Raw genomic sequence first — 25,494 nt, forward strand, 5'->3', positions numbered from 1 at the left:
CCAATTCCATATAGTGATCATGAGAGTACTGCTGCAGAAAGATATTGCAGCTAGACATCAGGGAGAATGAAAGCTCAGAGTTCCATTCTGTTTACAATGATTGATCAAAGAAGTTCAATATCTATTGAACATTTGGGTGTTGTCTTGCAAGTGTGATGATAAAATGCCAAAAAAGCTTTGATAATTTTAAATTACCTGTTATACGGACAGCACTGTCCATTTATTTTGACTCCATTTAAAGTTGACATCCTGTCTTTGTTGACCATACCACGCAGCGCTGATCCATTTTTATCTTTGCCTTTGCAATTTACACCTCACTATTTCAATATCGACATGGAATGATAACCTGATGAGTTGACAAGCAGTCTTTGTACCTGCTCCAGTACCTTGTATTTTGAAATGGTGAACATATTTTTACATATTTGGCATTTAATGCTTCAAATAAAAAATAATATACACTTTTCACTGCACTTCTGTACTTGAGGACATGTGAAAATAAAATCTAAATCTAATAAAACACAAAGAAGCCACTGTTTGTTTGTTTTCTCTCACTTTCACAGATGTGCATTGTCACTTTAATCAAAGCAAAATTAACAAGTATATTTAAAATAAATTTGAAATAGTTACATAATATATTTTATACTTTTTTTCTACTCAACCTGTTCAGAGAAGTTATTACCTCTGGAGCAGGTGAAACTTGAACCCAGCCTCCCAGTCCAGAGGTAGTGACACACACCACTGAACAAGACAGCCGCCATATACAGTGGTCTATCACCATCTAGTCATGGTAATGTCACTGACCTGTTATGTTGACAAGGTTTACATTGGACCAAAGGTGTTGATGTGAAAGGGTAGGACTGTGACCTTCTAAGCCATGAAACCATTTTATTCCTCTTTAGAGCACCAGGTTGATACTGTCACTGTTTTTATCACAACATTTTGCTTCCTATTTCCTCTTTTCATGTCTTTTTCTACTAATCTGTTGTGGTTGTACACTTGCTTTTGTACTTAGAGCATACCATATTTATACTTGGAAATTATGGGTCTGTTAATGTCCATTGGGTGATTCTAATCTGGTCCAGCATTTATCTATCATCATTACCAAACGCACATTGTCCATTCATTGAGCTCATTGCTAAATGAGATCTTGATGTTTGACAATTGGCTGCCATTTTTCCTAAGGTGACTACAACAAATGAGGTACTCATTAAAATATAAAGTGCTTTGGAACATTGTGAGGTTGAGAAAGGTGTAGTATGAATATAAATAACTTTCGATAGTGTGGAAAGTGAGTTGAATATAATGAGCTCCATTATTATATAATATACAGAAGAGAAGCAGGCCATTCATCCCAATTCTTCTTGACTGGTATTTATGCTCAACATGAAGACATAACTAATAGGAGCAAGTCTAGGTCATTCAGCCCTTTGAGTCTGCTGTGCCAGTGAATGAGATCGTGGCTGATCTAATTCAACACTATTTTTCTGCACTATTCCTATCTCCCTTGATGTTTTTAACATGTAGAAACCTGTCAATTTCAATCTTTAATTTACTCAACAATTGAGGATGCACAGGTGTATGCGGCAGACAATTTTGAAAATTCACCATTCTCTGAGCTAAGTCATCCCTCCACATTCAGTCCTAAATAGCCTTCTCTGATCTGAACCGCGGTCAACTCCAGCCAGGATATCTACCTTGTTAATCCCTATAAGAATTTTGTATATTTGAATGAGATCTCCTCCGATTCTTCTCAACTCCGCAGACTATATCTCTTGTCTACTTTATCTTTGCTCCTAGAACTGTCCCTCTATCCCAGGAATTAGTTTACTGAACCTTCATTGCAATCCCTTTATAGCAAGTCGCCCCTTGAATGAAATCGAAATTACAGTCTGTTGTCAATCTCTATTGTCATTCTATTCATATTTACTTTATGCATTTGTCTAGTTTCCTTTTGAAACCATCCAAACTCAATCACTACTTGTGGTAATGTATTCGTTATTCTCATTGCGTGCAAAAAGAAAAGTTGCAATTTAAGCAGTGTTTCCTCAGAGCAGTAATCTCTATTCTCTCATATTTGTAGACTTTGTTTTTAGATTAGATTACTTCGTGTGGAACAGGCCCTTCGGCCCCACAAGTCCACACCAACCTGCCGAAGCGCAACCCACCCAGACCGATTGCCCTACATTTACCCCTTCACCTAACACATTTTCTTCAATGTTTCTAAGTTCTTTCAACAGTTTGGAGACCAGAACTGTACACAGTATGTGAAGTGCAAATGTATACATTTTAATAAAATATTTTGAATTGTATATGCCTTGAAATAAGCCCATGCACTCGTACTAGCATTTAAAATTGTTTTGCTGACCCGTTAATCTGATTTTCTTGATTTGTTCCTCAAACCTCTTCTTTCTGTCACTTTCATAGAATTGTCTTATTGTCTAAGGTGTAGGTGATATATTTTTCCTCTCAAAGTGCATCACCTCCCATTTCCCTATGTTAACATTTAATTGCTACTTAACTAATGAGTTGAAAAATTTCTAAAATCTTGTATTATATTGCATTCTTCCTCAGCGTTAGCTGTAAACCCCAATTATTATTTATATGTGAGGAAACATAAATATTATTACATGGTTAGTTAAATAGTAGTATGTGCCTGTATAAATGAAATTTTGTTTAAGGGAATGCATAATGAAAAACTCCTTGTACTCTTACTGTAGCTTACAACTTGATGGTAGTTAATCTATCAGAATGCAAAACAAATAATCTTGATTAAATTATACTATATGCACTATAACTTATAATGCAAGGAAAGGAGTTTGTTTGCTCAATTCTATTTGCATGTAAAATCATCTACTCTTCCTTATGTAGGCCCAATGTTATTACCCAAACTACATTTATATCAGAGAATCACATTGCCAGATTGTTAACATCTTATTTCCCTATATAGACACCTAACAAAAGAAGAAGATCAACTCAATATGAAATATTCATGCAATACAAATAAGGATATGTTCTATTCAGTTCCGTTTTTATTCCATTGGCAAGGCAGATGGGTTCGGTAGTGTTTGGTCTGTCTTGCTTCTGAAATAAAACCCTGTAAGGAACTCCTGTCAATCTGTGTCTGAAACCTTTCTGTCTGAAAATGTTCAAAATCAAGTTGGGTACCTATTCCTGTGAGTCTAACTCCGTTTTCGTGTCTGGCTACTATCTTATTCAGCTGAGATGAGGAACCACCTATGTGTGAGTGAGAGTAGACCCTTACTACCATTGTAGAAGTCCCTAATGCACCATACTGCTGTTACAACTAATATTTCATGATATTGGGAGTGTAAATATAGCCATAATTCTGAATTTTCACCATTAGACTGAAGGCTCAAACATTGAATATGTATATGTATATTTTACAGTGCACAGCATTACTGTGGAACCTGTACAGACATGATTGAGATTCATCCCTGGACTGTGAACTGTATTTAAGCAGATCGATATTACATTAATTTTGCTGCCATTTCTAGAATGTTACACCCCTAACTCCAATTCACACCAGTTTAATTAGGCTTTACCTAATATGGGGCAGCATCATGGATACCCTGAGAGTCGGATGAAAGGGTTAAAACAAATGTAACGACTTAAATGATGTGTTACTAATATTTTTAAATGGGTGAGTTTTAATAGCTGAAAACCAGTGAGCAATTTTAGCACAATGCATTCTCCAGTCATTTTAGGTGAGACATACAAACAATAACCATCTTTTAGGTAATTATTTAAAATAATTACTCTATTTACATGAAGCCTCCACTTTGATTTTTCTTTACAGTGGCAGGAAGCTCCAACCAACAGTATTATCACATCAAGTGTCCACACTACTCACAGTGAGTATCTGTTCTCTTCTGCAAATCAGTCTTCATATATTAATAAATTGAAAGTATGGGTCTAATGTTGCACTTTACAAAGCCATAAAGAACAAAAATAATAAAAGTTGTGTATTATCTGTACTGTTTTCAAGTTACATTTACATTGCTTCTAATAATCTTGTTTAGCGGTTGGTAGCTCAGTTGGCTGAACAGCTAGTTTATAATGCAGAGTGATTCCAACAACATGGGTTCAGTTCCCACAGGTGAGGTTACCATGAAGCTCTTAACCTCTCTCCTTGCCTGAGGTGCGGTGACCATCAGGTTAAACCACCACCAGTCATCTCTTATTAATGAGAGAGCAGCCCTGTGGTCTGGTTAGACTATGGCAAACTTAAGTTCTTTTCAACACCATTTTTAATCCATTTATTTCAGGGCACTAAGCACAGCCTCAGAAAAAAGATCTCTGCACTTTTTGGGGATTTTTGACTTGCAGTGGATGAACCATATCTAGATTCCCTGTAGACCAACTCAAAAACGGAAAACATTTTAATGTGTTTCACACTGAATGGACTGCTGTTGATCTCGAAGGCAGCTTGTCACCACATTCTGAAGAGCAAATAGGTGTGGGCAATAAATGTTGGGCCCAGTCAACTTCTCATGAATGAATTGTTCAAAAATTAGATATTGCTTCAATCCCATACTTTCATTTGTGGAGAGATCAAAGGTAGAGAGCTGTCTGTGTCAGATAGTTGAACCATCTGTAGTTTAAATGACTCCTGTCACAACTAGGAATTCATCTCCAGTCCCTTGGCTTTTAAAAATCTATGTGATGATTTCCTGAGGGACTATATTAGCAATTTAAGCCCACCCTTTAAGCAATTGGTTATAATTCACAAGTTCTACAGTTTTCTGTCATCAGGACTCTGGAGGTCACGCTTTGCAAAGGTGTAACAATCCCCAAAAGGTATTGTTCAACAGCTTAAAATAAGAAAAGATTTTTTTTGGTTTGACATTGGGAAAATAGATGCTCAATGCAACCTGCTGACAAAGATGATGTTCTCATCTAGCATACTTCCCTGTACATCGCAGAAGCAAAGCATTGACTCTCCAACAGTACTACTTTTCTGCCCCTGTACAGTGACCTCACCTCCTTTCAATACCTTCCCTCCACAACTTCCCACCTGATGATTTCCCCATACCATTTCTACTTTCTTCCCAAAATCCACAAACAAGACTGCACTGGCAGACCAATCATGTCAGCCTGTTCATATCCAGTTGAATTTATTTCTTCCTATCTTGACTGTGTTCTTTTTCTCCCATTGTCCAGTCCCTTAAAACCCGTAATCATGATTTCTTTGATGTCCTACACCATAGAATCATAGAATAGGAGGAAATGCTGGATGTCTTGAAATGTATAAAAGAGGATAAATCCCCAGGACCTGATCAGGTGAACCCTAGAACTCTGTGGGAAGCTAGGGAAGTGATTGCTGGGCCTCTTATTGAGATATTTGTATCGTCAAGTTTAACAGGTGAGGTGCCGGAAGACTGAAGGTTGGCTAACATGGTGCCACTGTATAAGAAAGATGGTAAGGACAAGCTAGGGAACTATAGACCGGTGAGCCTGACGTCTGTGATGGGCAAGTTGTTGGAAGGAATCCTGAAGGACAGGATGTACATGTATTTGGAAAGGTAAGGACTGATTAGGGATAGTCAACATGGCTTTTTGCGTGGGAAATCATGTCTCTCAAACTTGATTGAGTTTTTTTGAAGAAGTAACAAAGAGGATTGATGAGGGCAAGAGCGGTGGATGTGATCTATATGGACTTCAATAAGGCATTCTGCAAGATTCCCCATGGGAGACTGGTGAGCAAGGTTAGATCTCATGGAATACAGGAAGAACTAGCTATTTGGATGCAGAAGGTGGTGGTGGAGGCTTGTTTTTCAGACTGGAGACCTGTGACCAGTGGAGTGCCACAAGGATTGGTGCTGGGTCCACTACTTTTTTGTCATTTATATAAATGATTTGGATGTGAGCATAAGAGGTAAAGTTAGTAAGTTGCAGATGACACTAAAATTGGAGGTGTAGTGGACAGCGAAGAAGGTTACCTCAGATTACAACAGGATCATGATCAGATGGCTCAATGGACTGAGAAGTGGCAGATGGAGTTTAATTCAGATAAATGTGAGGTGCTGCATTTTGGGAAAGCAAGTCTTAGCAGGACTTATACACTTAATGGTAAGGTCCTAGAGAGTGTTGCTGAACAAACAGACCTTGGAGTGCAGGTTCATAGCTCCTTGAAATTGGAGCCACAGATAGATAGGATAGTGAAGAAGGCGTTTGGTATGCTTTCCTTTATTGGTCAGAGTACTGAGTACAAGGGTTGCGAGGTCATGTTGCGGCTGTACAGGACATTGGTTAGCCCTCTTTTGGAATGTTGTGTGCAATTCTGGTCTCCTTCCTATTGGAAGGATGTTGTGAAACGTGAAAAGGGTTCAGAAAGGAATTGCAAGGATGTTGCCAGGATTTGAGCAATAGGGAGAGGTTGAATAGGCTATGACTGTTTTCCCTGGAGGCTGAGGGGTGACCTTATAGAGGTTTATAAAATCATGAGGGGGAAGGATGGGATAAATAGACAAAGTCTCTTCCCTGGGTGGGGGAGCCCAGAACTAGAGGGCATAGGTTAAGGGTGAGAGAGAAAAGATATAAAAGAGAGCTAAGGGATAACTTTTTCCACACAGAGCGTGGTACGTGTATGGAATGAGCTGCCAGAGGAAGTGGTGGAGGCTGGTACAATTGCAATCATTAAAAGGCATCTATATGAATAGGAAGGGTTTGGAGGGATATGGGTTGGATGCTAACAAGTCGGACTAGATTGATTTGGGATATCTGATCGGCATGGACGAGTTGGACTGAAGGGTCCGTTTCCGTGCTGTACATCTCTATGACTCTATGATCCCTATTGTTTTAAGCAGGCCATTTGGCCATTAAGTCCACACTGACTCTCCAAAGAGCACCCCACTCAAACCCACCCATACCCTATCCTTGTACTGCTGCATTCCCCTTGCCCAATCCACCAGTCTGCACATCCCAGGACACTGAAGGAAACCCACGCAGACACTGGGAGAACATGGACCTCTATTCCCCATCAGTATATCTAAGGTGCTGTGTTTCTTTCTTTTAAAAGGAAGTTTTAAATAATTGATATCCACTATCACCCTCTTTTGCCTGACAAGGCTCGTGCTGCCTTTGAGTAACCACTCCTTTAAGGTGAAGAAGCAACTTACTTATTTATCTTTCAATCTAATTTACCGTATTTACTGCTCATAATGCAACCTGTCCATATTATGGAGGCCACTTTGCAGAATACTGCTCAGTCCACAAACATGACCAGGACTTTTCAGTCACCTGCCATTTCAATACACCAACCTGTTATCATGCTCACATTTCTGTTCTAGTCTGCTGCAAATGAAATCCAACGCAAACTGGAGGAACAGCATCTCATATCCCTTTTATTTTGTGGACTTTTGGACTCAAAAGTTTCAGATCACATGGATATTTTCTAAATAAAAATTGTTTGCTGGAAAAGCTCAGTAGGTCTTAAAATCCCACCAATTTCCCCCAACAACATTTCCCTACGAATACAGATTTCCATTATTTCCTGCACTTCTCTTGACCCTGTGTTCTGCAACATTTTGGGACATTGTGTGTCCTCATTTAATGAAGACAGAACCAAAGTATGTATTTAAATATTTCTTTGTTCTCCATTACAGTTTCCCATTTCTCACTATAAGGGATGCATATTTGTCTTCTTACCTACAAACTGATTACAAATGTGTTTATATGTTCTCTGTAAGCTTACTCGCTCTCTCTCTATTTTTCCCTTCTTACGCGATCCTTTTGTCCTCCTTTTCTGATTTCTAAACGGCCCCCAATCCTTATGTCTGCTGTCTTTTTGGCCAATTTGTATTCCTCTCCCTGGGATACAATACTATTTCAAATTCCCCTCGTACATCGTTGGGCTACCTTTCCCATTTTATTTTTGTGATCAACAGGGACGAGCAGTTGTTGCAGTTCACCCATGTGCTTTTTAAAATCTTAATTAACTCTTAATTACCTATCCACTGTCAATCTTTAAGGAATGTTTCCCAATTTATCTTGACCAGATCGTGCTTCATACCATCATAATTTCCTTTATTTAGATTCAGGACCCTCATCTCAGAATCAACTACATCACTCTTAATGAAGAATTCTATCATGTTATGATCAATGTTCCCCAAGTGGTCCTGCACAGCTAGATTGACTATTGTACACAAGGAATTCCTCTTCCATATGATTACTGATTTGATTTGCAGATTAAAGTAGCCCATCATGACAGGTGGGCCTGTATTGCTTGTTTTTCCAATTATCTGTCTAATGCCTTCTGCAACATTATCACTACAATTTGGGAGTCTACATAAAACCCCCAATATAATTTTTTGCCTCTTGGTGTTTCTAAGCTTTACTAATACTAACTTCATTTCAGCTGAGCTAATATCCTTCCTTACTCTTGTGTTGTTTCCTCTTTAATCAGCAGTGCTGACATACATCCTTTTCCTTTTTCTATCCTCTCCCTTTTCTTTCAATCCTGTGGTTACTGGAAGGTAGTAATGGCAGTTAATGGAATGGTATGCTTATCCTGGGAGATCAGGGAGAAGTCAAATATGCCTGACAACCTTGTCTGCAGGAAGTGTGTCCATGTGCAGCTCCTCTAGGACCACATGGACTCACTGAGGAGCATCCAGGAGACAGAATGTTTTATTGATAAGGAGTTTCAGGGATGTGGTCACAGCCAGATAGATGGGTGACCGCCAGCAGGAGCAGGCAGGCAGTACAGAAGTGCCCTCTGGCTACTCTCCCCTCTAACAAGTTTGCTGCTTTGGATAGTGTAAGGGAACTGGCTTCTTGGGGAAAGCAAGAGCAGCAGCCAGATCAGTGGCACCATGATTAACTCTGTTGTACAGCAGGGAGGGTCAATGTGTAGGTTGGGATAGGGGACTTGATAGTCAGGGGCACAGATAGGCATTTCTGTGGCCACGAGTGAGATTCCATGATGGGGTGTTACCACCCTGCTGCCAGTGTCAAGGATGTCTCTGAGCGTGCACAGGATGTTCTGAAAGGGAGGGTGAACAACCAGAGGTTGTGGTCCAGACTGGGACTAACAACATAGGCAGGAAGCGAGATGAGGGAATTTAGGGAGTTAGGTAGAAAGTTGAAAAGTAGGACCTCTCGGGTTATAATCTTGGGATTGCTCCCTGTGCCACAGGATAGTTTAATGTGCGGCTAAAAAGCTGGTGTAGGAGGAAGGACTTCAAATATCTGGATCCCTTCCAGGGAAGGAGGGACCTGTATAAGAACGGCAGGTTGTACCAAAACTGGGGGGACACCAAGATCCAGGGAGGTTTGCTTGTGCCACTCGAATGTTTAAACTCGTGTGCTGGGAGTTGGGAACCAGAGCAGTGATTCAACATGTGGAGTGATTGAGGAAAAGGTAGAGGTTAACTAAGTCTTAAGTCTAATAGGAAGAACAGACAGGGCCAGGTCAATAAATAACATGGGACTGGTAGTCTGAACTGTATTTATTTTAATGCAAGGAATGTAACAGGTAAGGCAGATGAGCTGAGAACCTGGATTAGTGCAAGGAATTTCAGTGCTGTAGCCATTATAGAAACTTAGTTGAGAAAACAGCTGGACTGGCAGCTCAATGTTCCAGTGTTTAGATGTTTCAGGTGAAATCAAGAGGGATGTAAAAGGGTTGGAGGAGTTGCATTACTGATTTGAGGAGAATGTCAGAGCTGCACTAAGAGAGGACATCATGAAGGACTCCTCTAATGAGGTCATATGGGTAGAACTCAGGAATAAGAAATGGTTCAATCACTATGATGGGGTTATACTGTCAGCCTAGGAGACAGTAAGGTCTGCAGCTGCTGGAGATCAGAATGTGTTGCTGTGCTTTTCCAGCAACACATTTATACCGTAGGCCTGTCAGGAGCCAGCAAGAGATAAAGGAACAGGTTTGTAACCGGAGCATGGAAAGATATAAAGACAGCAGGGTTGTTGTAGTAGGTGATTTTAACTTCAAGATTGACCTGGATTCCCATAGCGCTACTAGTAGTGTACAAAATCCCATGCAAGGACTGCACAAAACACTATATAGGACAAACAGGAAGACAGCTAACGATCCGCATTCATGAACATCAACTAGCCACGAAACGACATGACCAGCTATCCCTAGTAGCCACACACGCAGACGACAAGCAACATGAATTTGACTGGGACAACACTACCATTATAGGGCAAGCGGAACAAAGAACAGCCAGGGAATTCCTAGAAGCATGGCACTCATCCACAAACTCCATCAACAAACACATAGACCTGGACCCAATATACCGGCCACTACAGCGGACAGCTGAAACTGACAACCGGAATCGGCAGGGACAGGCCACTATAAATGCCGGAGGAAACACCACAGAAGTGCTTCACAGGAGGCTCCCAAGCACTGAGGATGTCACCTAGACAGGGGACGAAACATTTGCAACAAAAAACTTCCAGCTCGGCGAACAGAACCACAGCAGCGCTACTGGCTTAGATGGAGCAGAATTTGTTAGGTGAATCCAGGAAGGCTCCTTGAAACAATATGTAAATATTCCAACTAGGGAAGGGGCCACACTAGACCTTATATTGTGGATGAGCCAAGTGTGTGGTGCCAGAAAAGCACAGCCAGTCAGGCAGCACCCAAGGAGCAGGAAAATCGACGTTTCAGGCAAAAGCCCTTCATCAGGAATTCTTTTGCCTGAAATATCGATTTTTCTGCTCCTCGGATGCTGCCTGATTGGCTGTGCTTTTCCAGCACCACATTCTTGGCTCTAATCTCCAGCATCTGCAGTACTCGTTTTTGCCCTATATTGGGGATGAGCCTGGCCAGGTGATCTCAGTTTCAGTGGGAGAGAATTCTGGGAACAGTGATCATAATTCCAAAAGTATTTAAGATAATTATGTATAAGACTGGTCCTCTGGTCAAATTGCTAATTGGGGGAAGACTAATTACAACAGTTTTAGGGAGGAGCTAGAGAAAATAGTTTTGGGGTAGCTGTTTGAAAGTAAATCCACATCTGGTATGTGGGAGTCTTTTGAAGACCAATTGATCAGAGTTTAGCACCAGCATGATCCTGTGAGGATGAAAGATGAGGATGGCATGATTCAGAAACCCTGGATGATAATGATATTGAAAGTTTAGCCAAAAAGAAAATGGAGGCATATATAAAGTTTAGGAAACAAAGCAGAACAAGGCCCTTAAGGAACTTAAATAAGGAATTAGGAGGGCTAAAAGGGGACTTGAAATATTCTTGGCAAGAAGGATTAATCAAGGCATTTTACACCTATATTAGGAGCAAGAGGGAGGCCATGGAAAAGTTACATGTCTTCAAGAAGGGAATTTATGCATGGAGCCAAAGGAAGAGGTGTGGTCCTTAATGAGTACTTCCCATCAGGATTCATAAAACAGAACAGCCTCTTGACGTTGTGCCAATCTTTTATCCTACTCTAAGATCAAACTAACCTACATATCCTTCATTTTACTATTGTCTATGTGCCTATCCAAGAGTTGCTTAAACATCCCTCATGTATCTGACTCTACCACCATTGCTGGCAGTGCATTCCACGTACCCACCACTGTGTGTACAGAACTGACCTCTGACATCTCCCCTTCCTCCAATCACCTTAAAATTATGCCTCCTTGTGATAGCCACTTCTCCCCTGAGAAAAAGTCTCTGACTATTCACTCTATCTATGCTTCTCATCATTTTGTACACCTCCTATCACGTCACCTCTCATCCTTCTTCACTCCAGTGAGATTCATCAAGGAGAAGGACATGGATGATACTAAAATTAGGGAGGGCTGTGTTAACATACTGGCAATATTTAGGTGGGGGTGGTTTTGAGTATCTTGAAAAACTTTAAGGTAAATAAGACCTCAGAGCCTGATGGAATGTATCTGAGGATACTGAAGGAGGCAAGGGAGGAGATTGTTGGGGCCTTGATGGAGATCTTTATATCCTCTTCAGTCTTCTAGGATTTTGCCTGTGGCTAAAGAATAGCCGATGTTGTCCTTCTTTTGTTTAAAAAGGACAACAGGGATAATCCAAGAAATAATTGGCCAGTGAGTCTTGCATCGATAGTAGGGAAACTATCTGAGAAGATTCTTCAGTACAGGATAAACTCACATTTGGAAAAGAATGGTAGTGGAAGGGTGTTTTTCAGGTTGGAGGTCCATGGCTAGTGCTATTCTCAGGGATCTGTACTGGGACCTCTGCTGGTTGGATGAAAATATAGATGGATGGGTTAATAAGTTTGCAGACAATACAAAGATCAGTGGGGTTGTGGATAGGGTAGAAAATTGTCAAAGGATACAGTGGGATATAGATAGGTTGGAGAAATGGCTGATGTAGTTTAAAGAATCCCTGCAGTGTGAAAGTAGGCCGTTTGGCCTATCAAGTCCACACAAGCCCTCCAAAGATTACCCCATCCCTGTAACCCTATATTTCCCATGGCTAATCCACCTAGTCTGCACATGCCCAGACACTATGACACTGAGGCAGCAATGCTAACCACTGAGCCATCAGGTCATGTAATCTGGGTAAGTGTGAGGTACTGCACTTTTTTTGGGAGATCAAATGCTAAGGAAAAGTATACAGTTAATGGTAGGAGCCTGAACAGCATTGATGTACAGAGGGATCTTAGAGTGCAAGTCCATAGTTCCCTGAAAGTGGCAACACAAGTGGATCAGGTGGTAAAGAAAATTTACGGCATGCTTGCCAGTCTTAGAGTTACAGAGCAGTACTATACAGGACCAGACCCTTCAGTCCAACTCTTCCATGCAAACTAGATAAACTAAATTAATCTAGTCCCATTTGGCCCATATCCTGCTAAACCCTTATTCATATACCAATTTCAGATGCCTTTTAAATATTGTATTAGCCTCCACCACTTTGTCTAGCAGTTCATTCCATAGACACACCGCCCTCTGTGTGAAGTTGCCTCCCATAAGATCCCTTTTTCAATCTTTCCTCTCTCACCTTAAGCCGATACTCTCTAGGTTTGGACTCAGTTACTCTAGTGAAAAGACCTTGGCTATTCACTCTATCAGCGCCTCATGAAAATAGCCCCTGCCTATTCAGCCTTTCTCTACAGCTCAAACCTCCAGATCTGGCAACATCCTTGTAAATCTTTTCTGAATCCTTTCAAGTTTCACAACATCCTTCCTATAGCATGGAGACCAGAACTGAATGCAAAATTCCAGAAGTCAACTGGGACTGCCATAGTGTTAAAGGTTTAGATGGAGGGGCATTTGTTAAGTGTGTACAAGACAATTTTCTGATTCAGTATGTGGATGTACCTACTAGAGAAGGTGCAAAACCTGACCTACTCTTGGGAAATAAGACAGGGCAGGTGATTGAGGTGTCAGTGGGGGAGCACTTTCGGACCAGCGACCATAATTCTATTCATTTTAAAGTAGTGATGGAAAAGGATAGACCAGATCTAAAAGTTGAAGTTCTAAATTGGAGAAAGGTCAATTTTGACGGTATTAGGCAAGAACTTTCAAAAGCTGATTGGAGGAAGATGTTTGCACGTAAAGGGCCGGCCTGGAAAATAGAAGCCTTGAGAAATGAGATAACAAGAATCCAGAGAAAGATTATTCCTGTCAGGGTGAAAGGGAAGGCTGGTAGGTATAGGGAATGCTGGATGACTAGAGAAATTGAGGGTTTGGTTAAGAAAAAGAAGGAAGCATATGTCAGGTATAGACAGGATAGATCGAGTGGATCCTTAGAGTATAAAGGAAGTAGGAGTATACTTAAGAGGGAAATCAGGAGGGTAAAGCGGGGACATGATATAGCTTTGGCAATAGAATTAAGGAGAATTCAGAGGGTTTTTACAAATATATTAAGGACAAAAGGGTAACTAGGGAGATAATAGGGCCCCTCAAAGATCAGCAAGTTGGTCTTTGTGTGGAGCCACAGAAAATGGGGAAGATACTAAATGAATATTTTGCATCAGTATTTACTGTGGTAAAGGATATGGAAGATATAGACTGTAGGGAAATAGATGGTGACATCTTGCAAAATGTCCAGATTACAGAGGAGGAAGTGCTGGATGTCTTGAAACGGTTAAAGGTGGATAAATTCCCAGGACCTGATCAGGTGTACCTGAGAACTCTGTGGGAAGCTAGAGAAATGATTGCTGGGCCTCTTACTGAGATATTTGTATCATCAATAGTCACAAGTGAGGTGCTGGAAGACTGGAGGTTGGCAAACGTGGTGCCACTGTTTAAGAAGGGCGGTAAAGACAAGCCAGGGAATTTTAGGCAAGTGAGCCTGACCTCAGTTGTGGGCATGTTGTTTGAGGGAATCCTGAGGGACAGGATGTACATGTATTTGGAAAGGCAAGGAGTGATTAGGGATAGTCAGCATGGCTTTGTGTGTAGGAAATCCAGTCTCACAAACTTGATTGAGTTTTTTGAAGTAGTAACTAAGAGGATTGATGAGGGCAGAGAGGTAGATGTGATCTGTATGAACTTCAGTAAGGCGTTCGACAAGGTTCCCCATGGGAGACTGGTGAGCAAGGTTAGATCTCATGGAATACAGGGAGCACTAGCCATTTGGATACAGAACTGGCTCAAAGGTAGAAGACAAAGGGTGGTGACGGAGGGTTGTTTTTCAGACTGGAGGCCAGTGACCAGTGGAGTGCCACAAGGATCGGTGCTGCGTCTCTACTTTTTGTCATTTACATAAATTATTTGGATGCGAGCATAAGAGGTACATTTAATAAGTTTGCGGATGACACCAAAATTGGAAGTGTAGTAGACAGCGAAGAGGATTATCTCAGATTACAACAGGATCTTGACCAGATGGGCCAATGGGCTGAGAAGTGGCAGATGGAGTTTAATTCAGATAAATGCGATGTGCTGCATTTTGGGGAAGCAAATCTTAGCAGGACTTATACACTTAATGGTAAGGATCCTGGATTAGTGGTGCTGCAAAAGCACAGCAGTTCAGGCAGCATCCGAGGAGCAGTAAAATCAACGTTTCGGACAAAAGCCCTTCATCAGCGTGCCTGAAGGGTGGAGAAATAAATCCACCCTTCAGGCACTCTGCCTGTATTCCTGATGAAGGGCTTTTGCCCGAAACGTTAATTTTACTGCTCCTCGGATGTTGCCTGAACTTCTGTGCTTTTCCAGCACCACTAATCCAGAATCTGGTTTCCAGCATCTGCAGTCATTGTTTTTACCTATTTAATGGTAAGGTTCCAGGGAGTGTTGCTGAACAAAGAGACCTTGGAGTGCAGGTTCATAGCTCGAACAGGCTGGAGCTGTTTTCCCTGCAGCGTCGGAGGCTGAGGGGTGACATTATAGAGTTTTACAAAATTATGAGTGGCATAGATAGGATAAATAGACAATGGAGTCGGGAGTCCAGAACTAGAGGGCATAGGTTTAGGGTGAGAGGGAAAAGATATAAAAGAGACCTAAGGGGCAACCTTTTCAGGCAGAGGGTGGTACATATATGGAATGAGCTGCCAGAGGATGTGGTGGAGGCTGGTACAATTGCAACATTTAAGAGGCATGTGGATGGGTATATGAATAGGAAGGGTTTGGAGGGATATGGGCAGGGTGCTGGCAGGTGGGACTAGATTGGGTTGAGATATCTGGTCGGCATGGACAGGTTGGACCGAAGGGTCTGTTTCCATGCTGTACATCTCTATGCCAAAAAGTGGCCTACCCAATATCCTGTACAGCCGCAACATAACGTCCCAACTCCTGTACTTAATACTCTGACCAATAAAGGAAAGCATACTAAATGCCTTCTTCACTATCCTATCGATCTGTGACTCCACTTTCAAGGACCTATAAACCTGCACTCCAAGATTTTTGTTCAGCAACACTACCCAGACCTTACCATTAAGTCTATAAGTCATGCCATGATTTGCCTTTCCAAAATTCATCTCCCATTTATCTAAATTAAACTCTATCTGCCATTCCTTGACGCACCTGTGAACATTGAACGTATAAGTTGGCAAATCATGTTGCATCTTTATAAAATTTGAATTCAGCTACATTCAGCCACATGTGCAGTTCTGGTCACTATATGATAGGAAGGTAGCTTTGGAGAGGGTGCAAAAGAGGTTTACCAGGGTTTGCCTATATTGGAACGTTATTAGCTTAGAGAGACAAACTTGCTGGATTGTTTTCAATAGAGCAGGGCTGAAGTACAGCCTGGTAGAAGTACATAGATTTGATAGTAGGAGTCTTTTTCCCAGGGTGGAAGTGTCAAATACTATGGGACATAGCTTTAAGGTGAGAGGGAAACGTTTAAAGGAGATGTACAGTCCGTTCTGCTAGAACTCGGTAGTTCTGTTCTCATGCAATCCAGTGTTAAGAAAATCACTTAAAGCAGGGCCAGAATTGCATTATGATCAATTGCTTTGAAAGTTTGTGCTTTAGAAACAGTGTCCCTAATTTGTCAAATCGCATTATAGCAAATTCAAACAAAACATGCATTATAGCAGGAAAACCTGTACAAGGCAAGTATTTTATGCAGAGGGTGGTAGGTGCCTGGAACAGACTACCAGGGGAGGTAATAAATGTTACTATTGCATCTGCTTCTAAGAGGCATTTGGAGGGATACATGAACAGGCAGGAAATTATAGTGATATGGACCACACGCAGGCAGATGGGATGAGTTTAAAATGACATCATGGTTGACACAGACAAGGTGAGACAAAGGGCCTGCTCCTGTCTGTACTATATGGTTCTATGATTCTAGTGTAAGGTTTCTTAATTCACATCAGGTCATGACAATTTGATGTAATTAGTACCCTTTTCGATGGGGAAGAAAAGTGATATTTTATGCCATTCTGGTGCAATTTCTACTTCATGGTTAGGAAACCTCAAATCAAATAGAACAGCTTCTGGTGCTAGTTTAGTCAACCTGTTCAGAGACGTTATGACTACTTCTGAAATAGTTGGGACTTAAACTCAGGCTCCGATGTTTTTATTATCACTGCACCAGAAGACCCCTCTTCAAGACAATACAAGCCAAGTTCTGAACATGTTCATCTATTTGGCTAAGTATTTTAAAAATTATGTCTTGCACTTATCTTGCTGAATTCTACATGGTCCCTACAACAAAGGTGTTAGTAGCTGCTCCATTTATCCTCAGGTTTGCGCTGTTTTGGCCAATTATTAGATATTTATCTGCCCCAGGGTACTTGGTGCTATAATTATGGATTCTCAACCATAATTTCCAGCACACCTTACTTTCACTTGGTTTCTCTACACAGGAAAGAGAGGTCCAAATAAATCTTTCATACTCCAGAGTGGCTGCACCACAATATCTGCATCTACTTTAGAGTCATCAGTACTGGAGAACCCTCAATCTCCCTTGGGCAAAGGCGATTTGAAAAGACCACTCACAACTCCTTGGTCTGAATCGCAAAAGGAGGAACTGCTAAATTTGGAAATCAATGAACCAGCTTTCAAAAGGAGAGTAGTGGAGCAACAGTCCTATCTCCAAAGTCTCCTAACTTCAGTGCAAGTGATGAATGATGCTGTGGACAGAATGATGTTGACCATGTCAAGACTGAATAGCTCTTTAGCTGATGTCCAAAATTTGCTTAAACAAAAACTGACTGCATTCCAGACTACCAGGGAGGAGGCATCACCTCAAATAGTATCGGTGGTAGAAAACTCTTTTATCCAGGGACTGAGCAACATAGGAACATCTCTTCAAAATTCCCTGAATGCTGGTATATCTGACGTGGGTTCAAAGGTTCAAGAAAGCTTGCAAATGGGATTTGAAAGCCTTGGGGAAAAAATACAGTCAACCATGAGAGAGGGTTATGCCAACATGATAAATGAACAAATCTGTGCACACCAAAACCTGAGTGACAAATATGAAAGAGCCTTGCCCACTAGAGGCTTACATAACTCATCCCAAGAGGTTGGAAATCATGATGTCAGCCAGTTGCACCATCCCAGCCAGCTTTCATCTGGCTCCTCACTAGAAAGCAGGATTCCTACCACAGAGGTACAAATACCTGGAGGCATGAAAATCTAGGTATGTTAGACTTAAAGGAAATCCTTTAGACTTATATTTTGTGAAGACTATTTGGGGTACAGAATAAATTCAATGTTATTGAAGTACACTACTCATAACGGACTGCAATACTAATGAAGACATTTCTCTGCTCTTTGGCGAGGACAACACACTGATTAGATGGAGCATCATTATTTTAGAACATGTAACGTTTTAATTCTGTTCAAATCATTGACCAAACTCATGTTATATTTCATTCATGTTTCCTTTACATTGTAGTAGCTTTTCCAGTTACTGTGTTACTTATCATTGATTTATCTTGGAGCCGTCGCAGGCATATTATCTTTAGGCCAGGCAGCATTTCCTGTCACCAGACCCACAGTTGTCTGGTTTGAAAGCTTTGCAATTTATTTTGCTAATTTTAGTAGCCACTCATGCAAGCCTTTTTAGCAATCGCTTTGCTGCAGCTCTTTAGCGGCACCACAGCAGTATATGGATATCAATGGTAGGTCTTGCATGGGATGACTTTTGTATTTGTGACTGTCTTTGCCCTCTTTATATTTCCTGGTAATTTTCAAACAAGTGTAGTTTGAAACTTTGTAGAAGAGCTCAAGAAAAAAAGTTGCTGTTTCTATACATGTTTGAATCAACTCAAGGATTAATGTTCGGCTCAGTTGTATTTGGGGTAAAATATTTCACATGCAAGGTCGATGAGGGATGCAAGGTCGGCATGGTGGCACAGTGGTTAGCACTGCTGCCTCACAGCGCCTGAGTCCCGGTTTCAATTCCTGCCTCAGGCGACTGACTGTGTGGAGTTTGCACGTTCTCCCCATGTCTGCGTGGGTTTCCTCCGGGTGCTCCGGTTTCCTGCCACATTCCAAAGATGTGCAGGTCAGGTGAATTGGCCATGCTAAATTGCCCGTAGTGTGAGGTAAGGGGTAAATGTAGGGGTATGGGTGGGTTGCGCTTCGGCAGGTCGGTGTGGACTTGTTGGGCCGAAGGGCCTGTTTCCACGCTGCAATCTAATCTAATCTAATCTAAAAATGTGGAACCATGGCAGCGATGTGTAACTACGGCAGACTAATGAAGTTACAATATAAATGTATGTTAGGTGAATCAGTCTCTCAAAACAGTTCTCCATGTTCTATATTATCAGCAATTTCACTACAGGATATGTTCATTAATGCATACATGTCAGTATAGAATTCACAGCAGATGGATGCTCATGGATCATGGTTCTGTCCCAACCTCTGAGCCGGGGGCCTAGGTTCAAATACCACCTGATCCCAAGGTTTGTCATCACATCTCTGAACAGTTTGATTAAAAATATCTACACAATCTTTCCCATTAAGAACTTACTTTGGACCTTGAATAGTTCTAGCAAAATGGCTGATTGGTGTGGAGTGGTTGTTTACCTTCATTAGAATTTCTGCTTCTGAGTGGAGCTGTGTAAAAAATGTTATGCTGTCCACAAGGAAAGTACAAATTGGGTTATGCTTTCTAGTTGTTTTATTCCTTAATGTGCTCTATGCAAAATAAGCTGAATCACATTTCCTCCTGCATGCTTTGTACTCTGAAGTTTCTTTGGCTCTATCATAACATACCCAAGTGTTCAGTATCTACAATACAAATTGATCTTGTGATATTTCAATACAGGATAAAGACAGTTTAGCTTTAATTATTATTCAAGTATTATGTGTTGGCATTCCCAAATAATGCGATGACAATGCACAGCAGACTGCACAGTTGTAATGATTTGAAGTAGAAATAAAGCAGGACGTTTAAACTGTAAATGTTCTACAGTTTTATGTTACTCAGAGTTTGAGCCATACACTGTTGAAGATGGGAAAGGGATACAGTACTAATGAACACTCAACACAGCTACATAAGAAACTACGAACTAATGAAGCAGCAGAGATCACAATTAAATTTATAAAGCAGCAAGTTAATAAATAAATAAATAACATAGTCATAAAATAAAATGGAGAACTGACCAACAATTTTAATTCATTTAGTTCAGGGAGAATTTTTTAAAATAACCAGAAATCATTATTGTGAGTCGGTTCTATAGATTTGAAATTTGAAGGCAAGGGCCAACTCAAATCAAATATTTATGCTTCATAAAGGTATAACAAAGTCACAGAGCATAGATAATTTTAATCTGCAATATTATCATCCTTCCTATTTAACATTTCTGTTGCAATGCAGAGGCACCAGGCTTTTATTCAATTAGATTAAAAAGGTCCAACTTCTTCTTACCTTTGGCTTATCTAGAACCTTCAACTAGTGTTCTAAGTATAGGGGTTCAAATCCCAGATGATGAAATTTGAATCCAATAAAAATCTGGAATTAAAAATTGGCTTAGTGGTGACTATATCACCATTGGCAATTGTCATTAAAAACCCAACTGGTTCACTAAGTTACTCCAGATGTAGTGGTTCTTAACTGCTGCCTGGATGATTAATACTACCAAAGCCAGCAACACCACAAGCCATATATTGACAAAAAATACAAAAGGACTTCAGCAGTCTCTGAAGTATAATTCATTTGGAGTTCTGAGTACACAACAGAAGGAGGAATGTCAAGGCTAGATTTAGGCTACAGCAACAAAAAGGATTATTAGAATCTTCAAGAAGCCATTGGTAATAAAAAAAAGTACAACCACTCAACATAATTGTTTTGTTTGCCAAAATAGTTCTAAAAGCCACAGCAAATATGAAACATTAATTTCTTGGAGACTGTGAGGACAGTGTAAAGCTTTGTATTTCTTTTCATTACATTTCCTGACAGCATTTACTGTCTAACTTCTCTCATAAATGATCTCACTGCGAATGTCTGGAGGCTGCTGATAATAGTACTTTCAGCACTAGTCAATTCCTTTGAGGAAGGAGAGATGTAAAAGACATCATTGCAGTACAATTGCATTATGTTAATAAGTAGCTTGCACTGTTACAACTGATTGGAGGTTCCTGTTCCACTTCAGAGATCTCAGCACACAAGTTAGTGCTGCACTGTCAGAGGCATCTTCCATTAGATGAGATGCTGAACAAGGAAGCCATTTTTCATTTCAGGTAGATGCAAAAGATTCTCATGACAGATCACTTGGGGAGGGGGTCCTCTCTTATCCTGAATCTTTGTTCCTTAACGTACTATAATTAATTATCTAGTCATTACAGTCCTATTTGTGGGACCTTGCTGTTCACAACTCAATTGCCAATTCTCAATTATACATCTTTTACATCCTACTTTCCTTCCTCAAAGAAAATAATTAGTGCTGAAAGCTATTTACCAGAAACGTAATGAAAAGAACTACAAAGCTTTATACTGTCCTCAGTCTCCATAGACATGGTTTTGAAGAGTTTTTGGCAAAGAGTAGCACACAAAATAATTATGTTGAATGGTTATACTTTTTTATTATCAATGGCTTTTTCCCCTACTATTACCAGACTTCTTAATGGATCTCTCAAATTTAATGTTGATCTTACTTCTTGTGCACCTTCTTTGCAGTCAGAACTTTGTACTCCTCATTCTGTTCTACCACCATGATCTTTGTATGATATGATCTGCCCATACTGCATGCAAAACAAAACTTTTCGCTTTACCGAGGTACATCGGACAATAATAAATCACACCAAATCATTTCCTATATTGAGTGATCACAAACAATTAATTGACTGAAGGTGTAGGAAATCCTGACTTCATGAAAGCAGCATTTATGTGCAAATTATTTTTGCTGCGGTAAATTAAAGAAAATCTGTATTATTTAGCATTCTGTACGCATCTTTTTCTAGTTCTCAGAAGCCACCAGAGGGTGGACAGCAACCACAAAAATTAAGCATAACCCTCGTGGAAAATATATTAAAAACTGGGAAGGCACACCAAATGTTAGAAGGTTTTCGTATGAAATTACATGGGTTTCTCAGGGTACCTCAAACTAGGAACAGGGGGAAAAAGTGAAAATCTTGTATTACTTTTACAGGGAGACACCCAATACAAAATGGGATGGGTGTAACAGAAAATGGTGTTCACATCAACCAGTGAATGCAAATGGAGCTTATGTCTCTTTCTTCAGAGGTGTAGAATCTCACACCTTCTTCACTTGGTGAGAAACCAGTATGTTCTCCAGTAAGCAGCTCATTGTGATCTTCAGTAATTGATTATTAAGTTAGTGTAAGCCAGGTCTAGAATGAAACTATACATTGGGTTTACTGATTGAAACCCATCAGCTCGTGATGGCCAAACATAAACATGAAATAATACAGGGAAAAGATTCAAACCATAATAATCATACAGATCAACCGAAGGGTCTGTTTCCACTCTGTACAACCGAAACCTAGTCAACTTAAAGGACTGAAAAAATCTTAGCTAACTAAATCAAATGCAAAGAAAGTCAGTATCACATGCAACTGGAAAAGCAGCTGATTTTAATCAGACTTTGGAAATATTCTCAGAAGACAACTTCTGAACTGATGTCACTGGAAAGGTCCCATCTAACTACCATTATTTTCCCATTTAAAATATTGAGCATTCCAGCTTATTGGTAAATGTTGGGAAAGTTATTATTTCTTTATCATATTTTCCTAGCCAACTAATTTACTAAAACCAACAGCTTTACTCGCTCAGGTCTTGAATACTAGTAAGGAGGCCCAAATTTATTGTGTACGCATTGCCATAACTGATTAGCTTGTTTGGCCTTCTTAGAAGCTAGTTAAGAGTGGACAGCATTGGTGTTGGACAGGAGTCACAAATAACAGATTTTACAAAAATTCAACATTTAATTGTTATTTTAATGATACCACCTTTTTTATTTCCAAATTTTTAAAACGAAAATTCAATTTCTCAAGTCATCAAGATAAATTGTAAACATCAGTTCTTCTAAGTATCCACAAAGGAGTATGGAACAAAAAGAGGGGAATAGATGTGGAGGAGGATGATGAGATGAAGATTAAACAATATTAAAAGTGAAAGACAACACTTATAAAACTGCAATATCGTCTCATAACTTAAAAGCACCACAGTAGACCAGAAATGCAGCCTTAAATCAGTATGTTTCCTTTTAATTTTTAAACCATGTCCACACAAATTTTGCATACTGGCTCACCACTGGAATAAACAATTTAATCTGATGTACTCTCCAGATTGTTTACTTCAGTAATAAGGCTGGTACAATGTTTCACAACTTCGTAGTGGCGGTACAGAAAGAATTTCCCCAAAGCATCTGACTTGAAATGCAAAAACATATGGTTAGCAATTTAACGAGCAAATAACCCCTCAAAATAATACAGAATTCACATTATATCTTTAAAAGTGAACCCAAGTAAAATAATTTTGGCAAAGCATAAATCATTTAACACAAAAAAACTGATTAAGCTTTTCATTATTTTATTTAAAAAGTACTCAAATTAGGCTGTTTTGTGATTGTGAAGAGCTGACCATCAGAGCAATTACTTCTAAATGCAGCCATACAGTGTAACGAGTATTCATTGAATGCAACCACATATGTACAATTACACGTTTTGGAAAGAAAAACAATATGTGCAACCATAAAATTAAATTACAGCTTGACCCCTTCCAAGCAAATAAAATAATGACTGGGACATTTCTACATAAAGACTCACCAATCATTCTTTACCAATTTAAGCTGACTTGTTCACAATAAAAATTGTGTACCAATATAAAGGAGTAGGTTTACATGGATAGGCATAGGGTGTCTGCTCTTAACATTAAGCTTACATACCTTAGACCTCTAATCTAATGCAGTGTGGGAACTTTCAACAGGATCAAGTCAAGATGATTTAGGAAGCCCATTCTTAAAGCAAGTCAGAATCATTTAAAAAGTAGCAAGCTCTGTGCATTTACCATGGTGAACAGATAGCACTGCAGACTTTGCCTTATCCATAGTGATAAACATATTCAAAATAAAAACTAATTTACATAGTAATACAGTAGCAAACAAGATCAAAGCCACCAAGGCTGTTGCCAACTAATCAAACTCTCGCTAAACAAATCCCAGACATGGTCACTTAAAAATTTAAAACTAGCAAGGCAAAGAATCACTGCTACCGTACGAGTATGTAAACTCCTAAACTTACAAACAGCCATAGATGTAAGAGGAAAAACAAACTAATATACAGGCACTCAAAGACAATATGCATGAATAAAATTAGTTTTATCATATATAAATATTAGAAGTGAGTTACTGTTACTACACAATCCCTTCCCTATAAAGAAATGTAATCAAATTGTACACAGGTGCGGTAAATAGTTAAAGCTCCATTCACTGATGTAACTTCCTATCACCAAATGTGTTACGACTGTTGAGGTGCTGGTCTTTTCAAATCCCTGATTTGTTTGATCAAATAGGACTTTTCATCATTAAACTGATCATCATCTGTTCTGTCTGCTTGAAACTGACTAAGGAACTCTATGAGTTTGGTCTGGTTTTTCAACAGGATGTCCAGAATAGGTTGCGTTTTATTGGGGTTTGCCACAAAAACCTAGAAAGAGTAAAGGGAGAGATCAATATACAAATTAGGCAATGCAGTTAATCCGAAGATGTTCAAATGTCATGTTGAAAATCGTGGTATCAAGCCTAAGCCCTTGGTATCACCCCACCTCACCAAATTCTAAATTTTTAAATTAATATTTCACAAAATCATAGCTTGCTGCATGAACCGGGGATTTAGCAAGCTAAACAAGTACTCTTATAACTGCCTGCAGCTTGTTTTATTCATTACATCCCTAGTTCTCCTGTGGCTTAATGCAATCTGTTTACATCCACTAGATTTACATATTTTGGATGAGGACGCTCAAATCATAAAACTCAAAGCTATAGGAAAAAGGTTTTGTTTCCCTTGGTAGGACACTGGGCACTTTAAACATAGCAGCACAGATTTTATACACCACCAATTTTACAGTGGGCCAGCATAGAAAATCAAACTGTACACTACATTCTACATCACATCAGAATGACAGAATAAAGTTTCAGTTAGAATGACAATTACTTTCAGCTGCCTGGGTACCAAGAGACTTTCATGCTGTGTTATGGCAGACTGGAGGTGATATTTATGTGGGATTGTGATCTATTCCAATTGAAAGAAGACTCCTTGGTTTTTTTGCAATAGTAATTTTAATAAAGATGTTTTGCAGTTTAAACAATGAACTAAGCAAAACAGTTTAAGAAAAATATTGCTGAAAATGCACAGCAGGTCAGGCAGCATCTAAAGAACAGGAGAATTGACGTTTCGGGCATAAGCCCTTCTTCAGAAATGAGCAAAGTGTGTCCAGCAGACAAAAGGTAGGGAGGAGGGATTTGGGGGAGGGGTGTTTGAAATGCGATAGGTGGAAGGAGGTCAAGGTGAGGGTGATAGGCCGGAGTGGGGTGGGGGCGGAGAGGTCAGGAAGAAGATTGCAGGTTAGGAAGGCAGTGCTGAGTTCGAGGGATTTGACTGAGACAAGGTGGGGGGAGGGGAAATGAGGAAACTGGAGAAATCTGAGTTCATCCCTTGTGGTTGGA

At 40.0% G+C, this 25,494-nt stretch overlaps 2 protein-coding genes across 6 annotated transcripts in view; one reads left to right on the forward strand and one right to left on the reverse strand.

Annotated features, from left to right (window-relative positions):
• cdadc1 (cytidine and dCMP deaminase domain containing 1) overlaps positions 1 to 25,494 on the forward strand; it is an 88,780-nt gene that overhangs the window by 43,380 nt on the left and 19,906 nt on the right. For 2 of the 3 annotated variants that reach the window (XM_043700415.1, XM_043700416.1), the window contains 2 exons: positions 3,818 to 3,872; positions 17,224 to 18,778. In XM_043700415.1, the coding sequence (XP_043556350.1) occupies positions 3,818 to 3,872; positions 17,224 to 17,999 (831 nt within the window). In that variant the 3' untranslated portion in view covers positions 18,000 to 18,778. Of the gene's footprint in view, positions 1 to 3,817; positions 3,873 to 17,223; positions 18,779 to 25,494 lie in introns of those variants that run through there. The other variant, XM_043700417.1, reaches the window with a different exon arrangement.
• The window catches only part of cab39l (calcium binding protein 39-like), an 81,439-nt gene continuing 79,051 nt past the window's right edge, over positions 23,107 to 25,494 (reverse strand). For all 3 annotated transcript variants that reach the window (XM_043700421.1, XM_043700422.1, XM_043700420.1), the window contains one exon: positions 23,107 to 24,475. In XM_043700421.1, the coding sequence (XP_043556356.1) occupies positions 24,287 to 24,475 (189 nt within the window). In that variant the 3' untranslated portion in view covers positions 23,107 to 24,286. The remainder of the gene's footprint in view (positions 24,476 to 25,494) is intronic.

This window comes from Chiloscyllium plagiosum, chromosome 12 (assembly GCF_004010195.1).
Source record: "Chiloscyllium plagiosum isolate BGI_BamShark_2017 chromosome 12, ASM401019v2, whole genome shotgun sequence".
NCBI lineage: Eukaryota > Metazoa > Chordata > Chondrichthyes > Orectolobiformes > Hemiscylliidae > Chiloscyllium > Chiloscyllium plagiosum.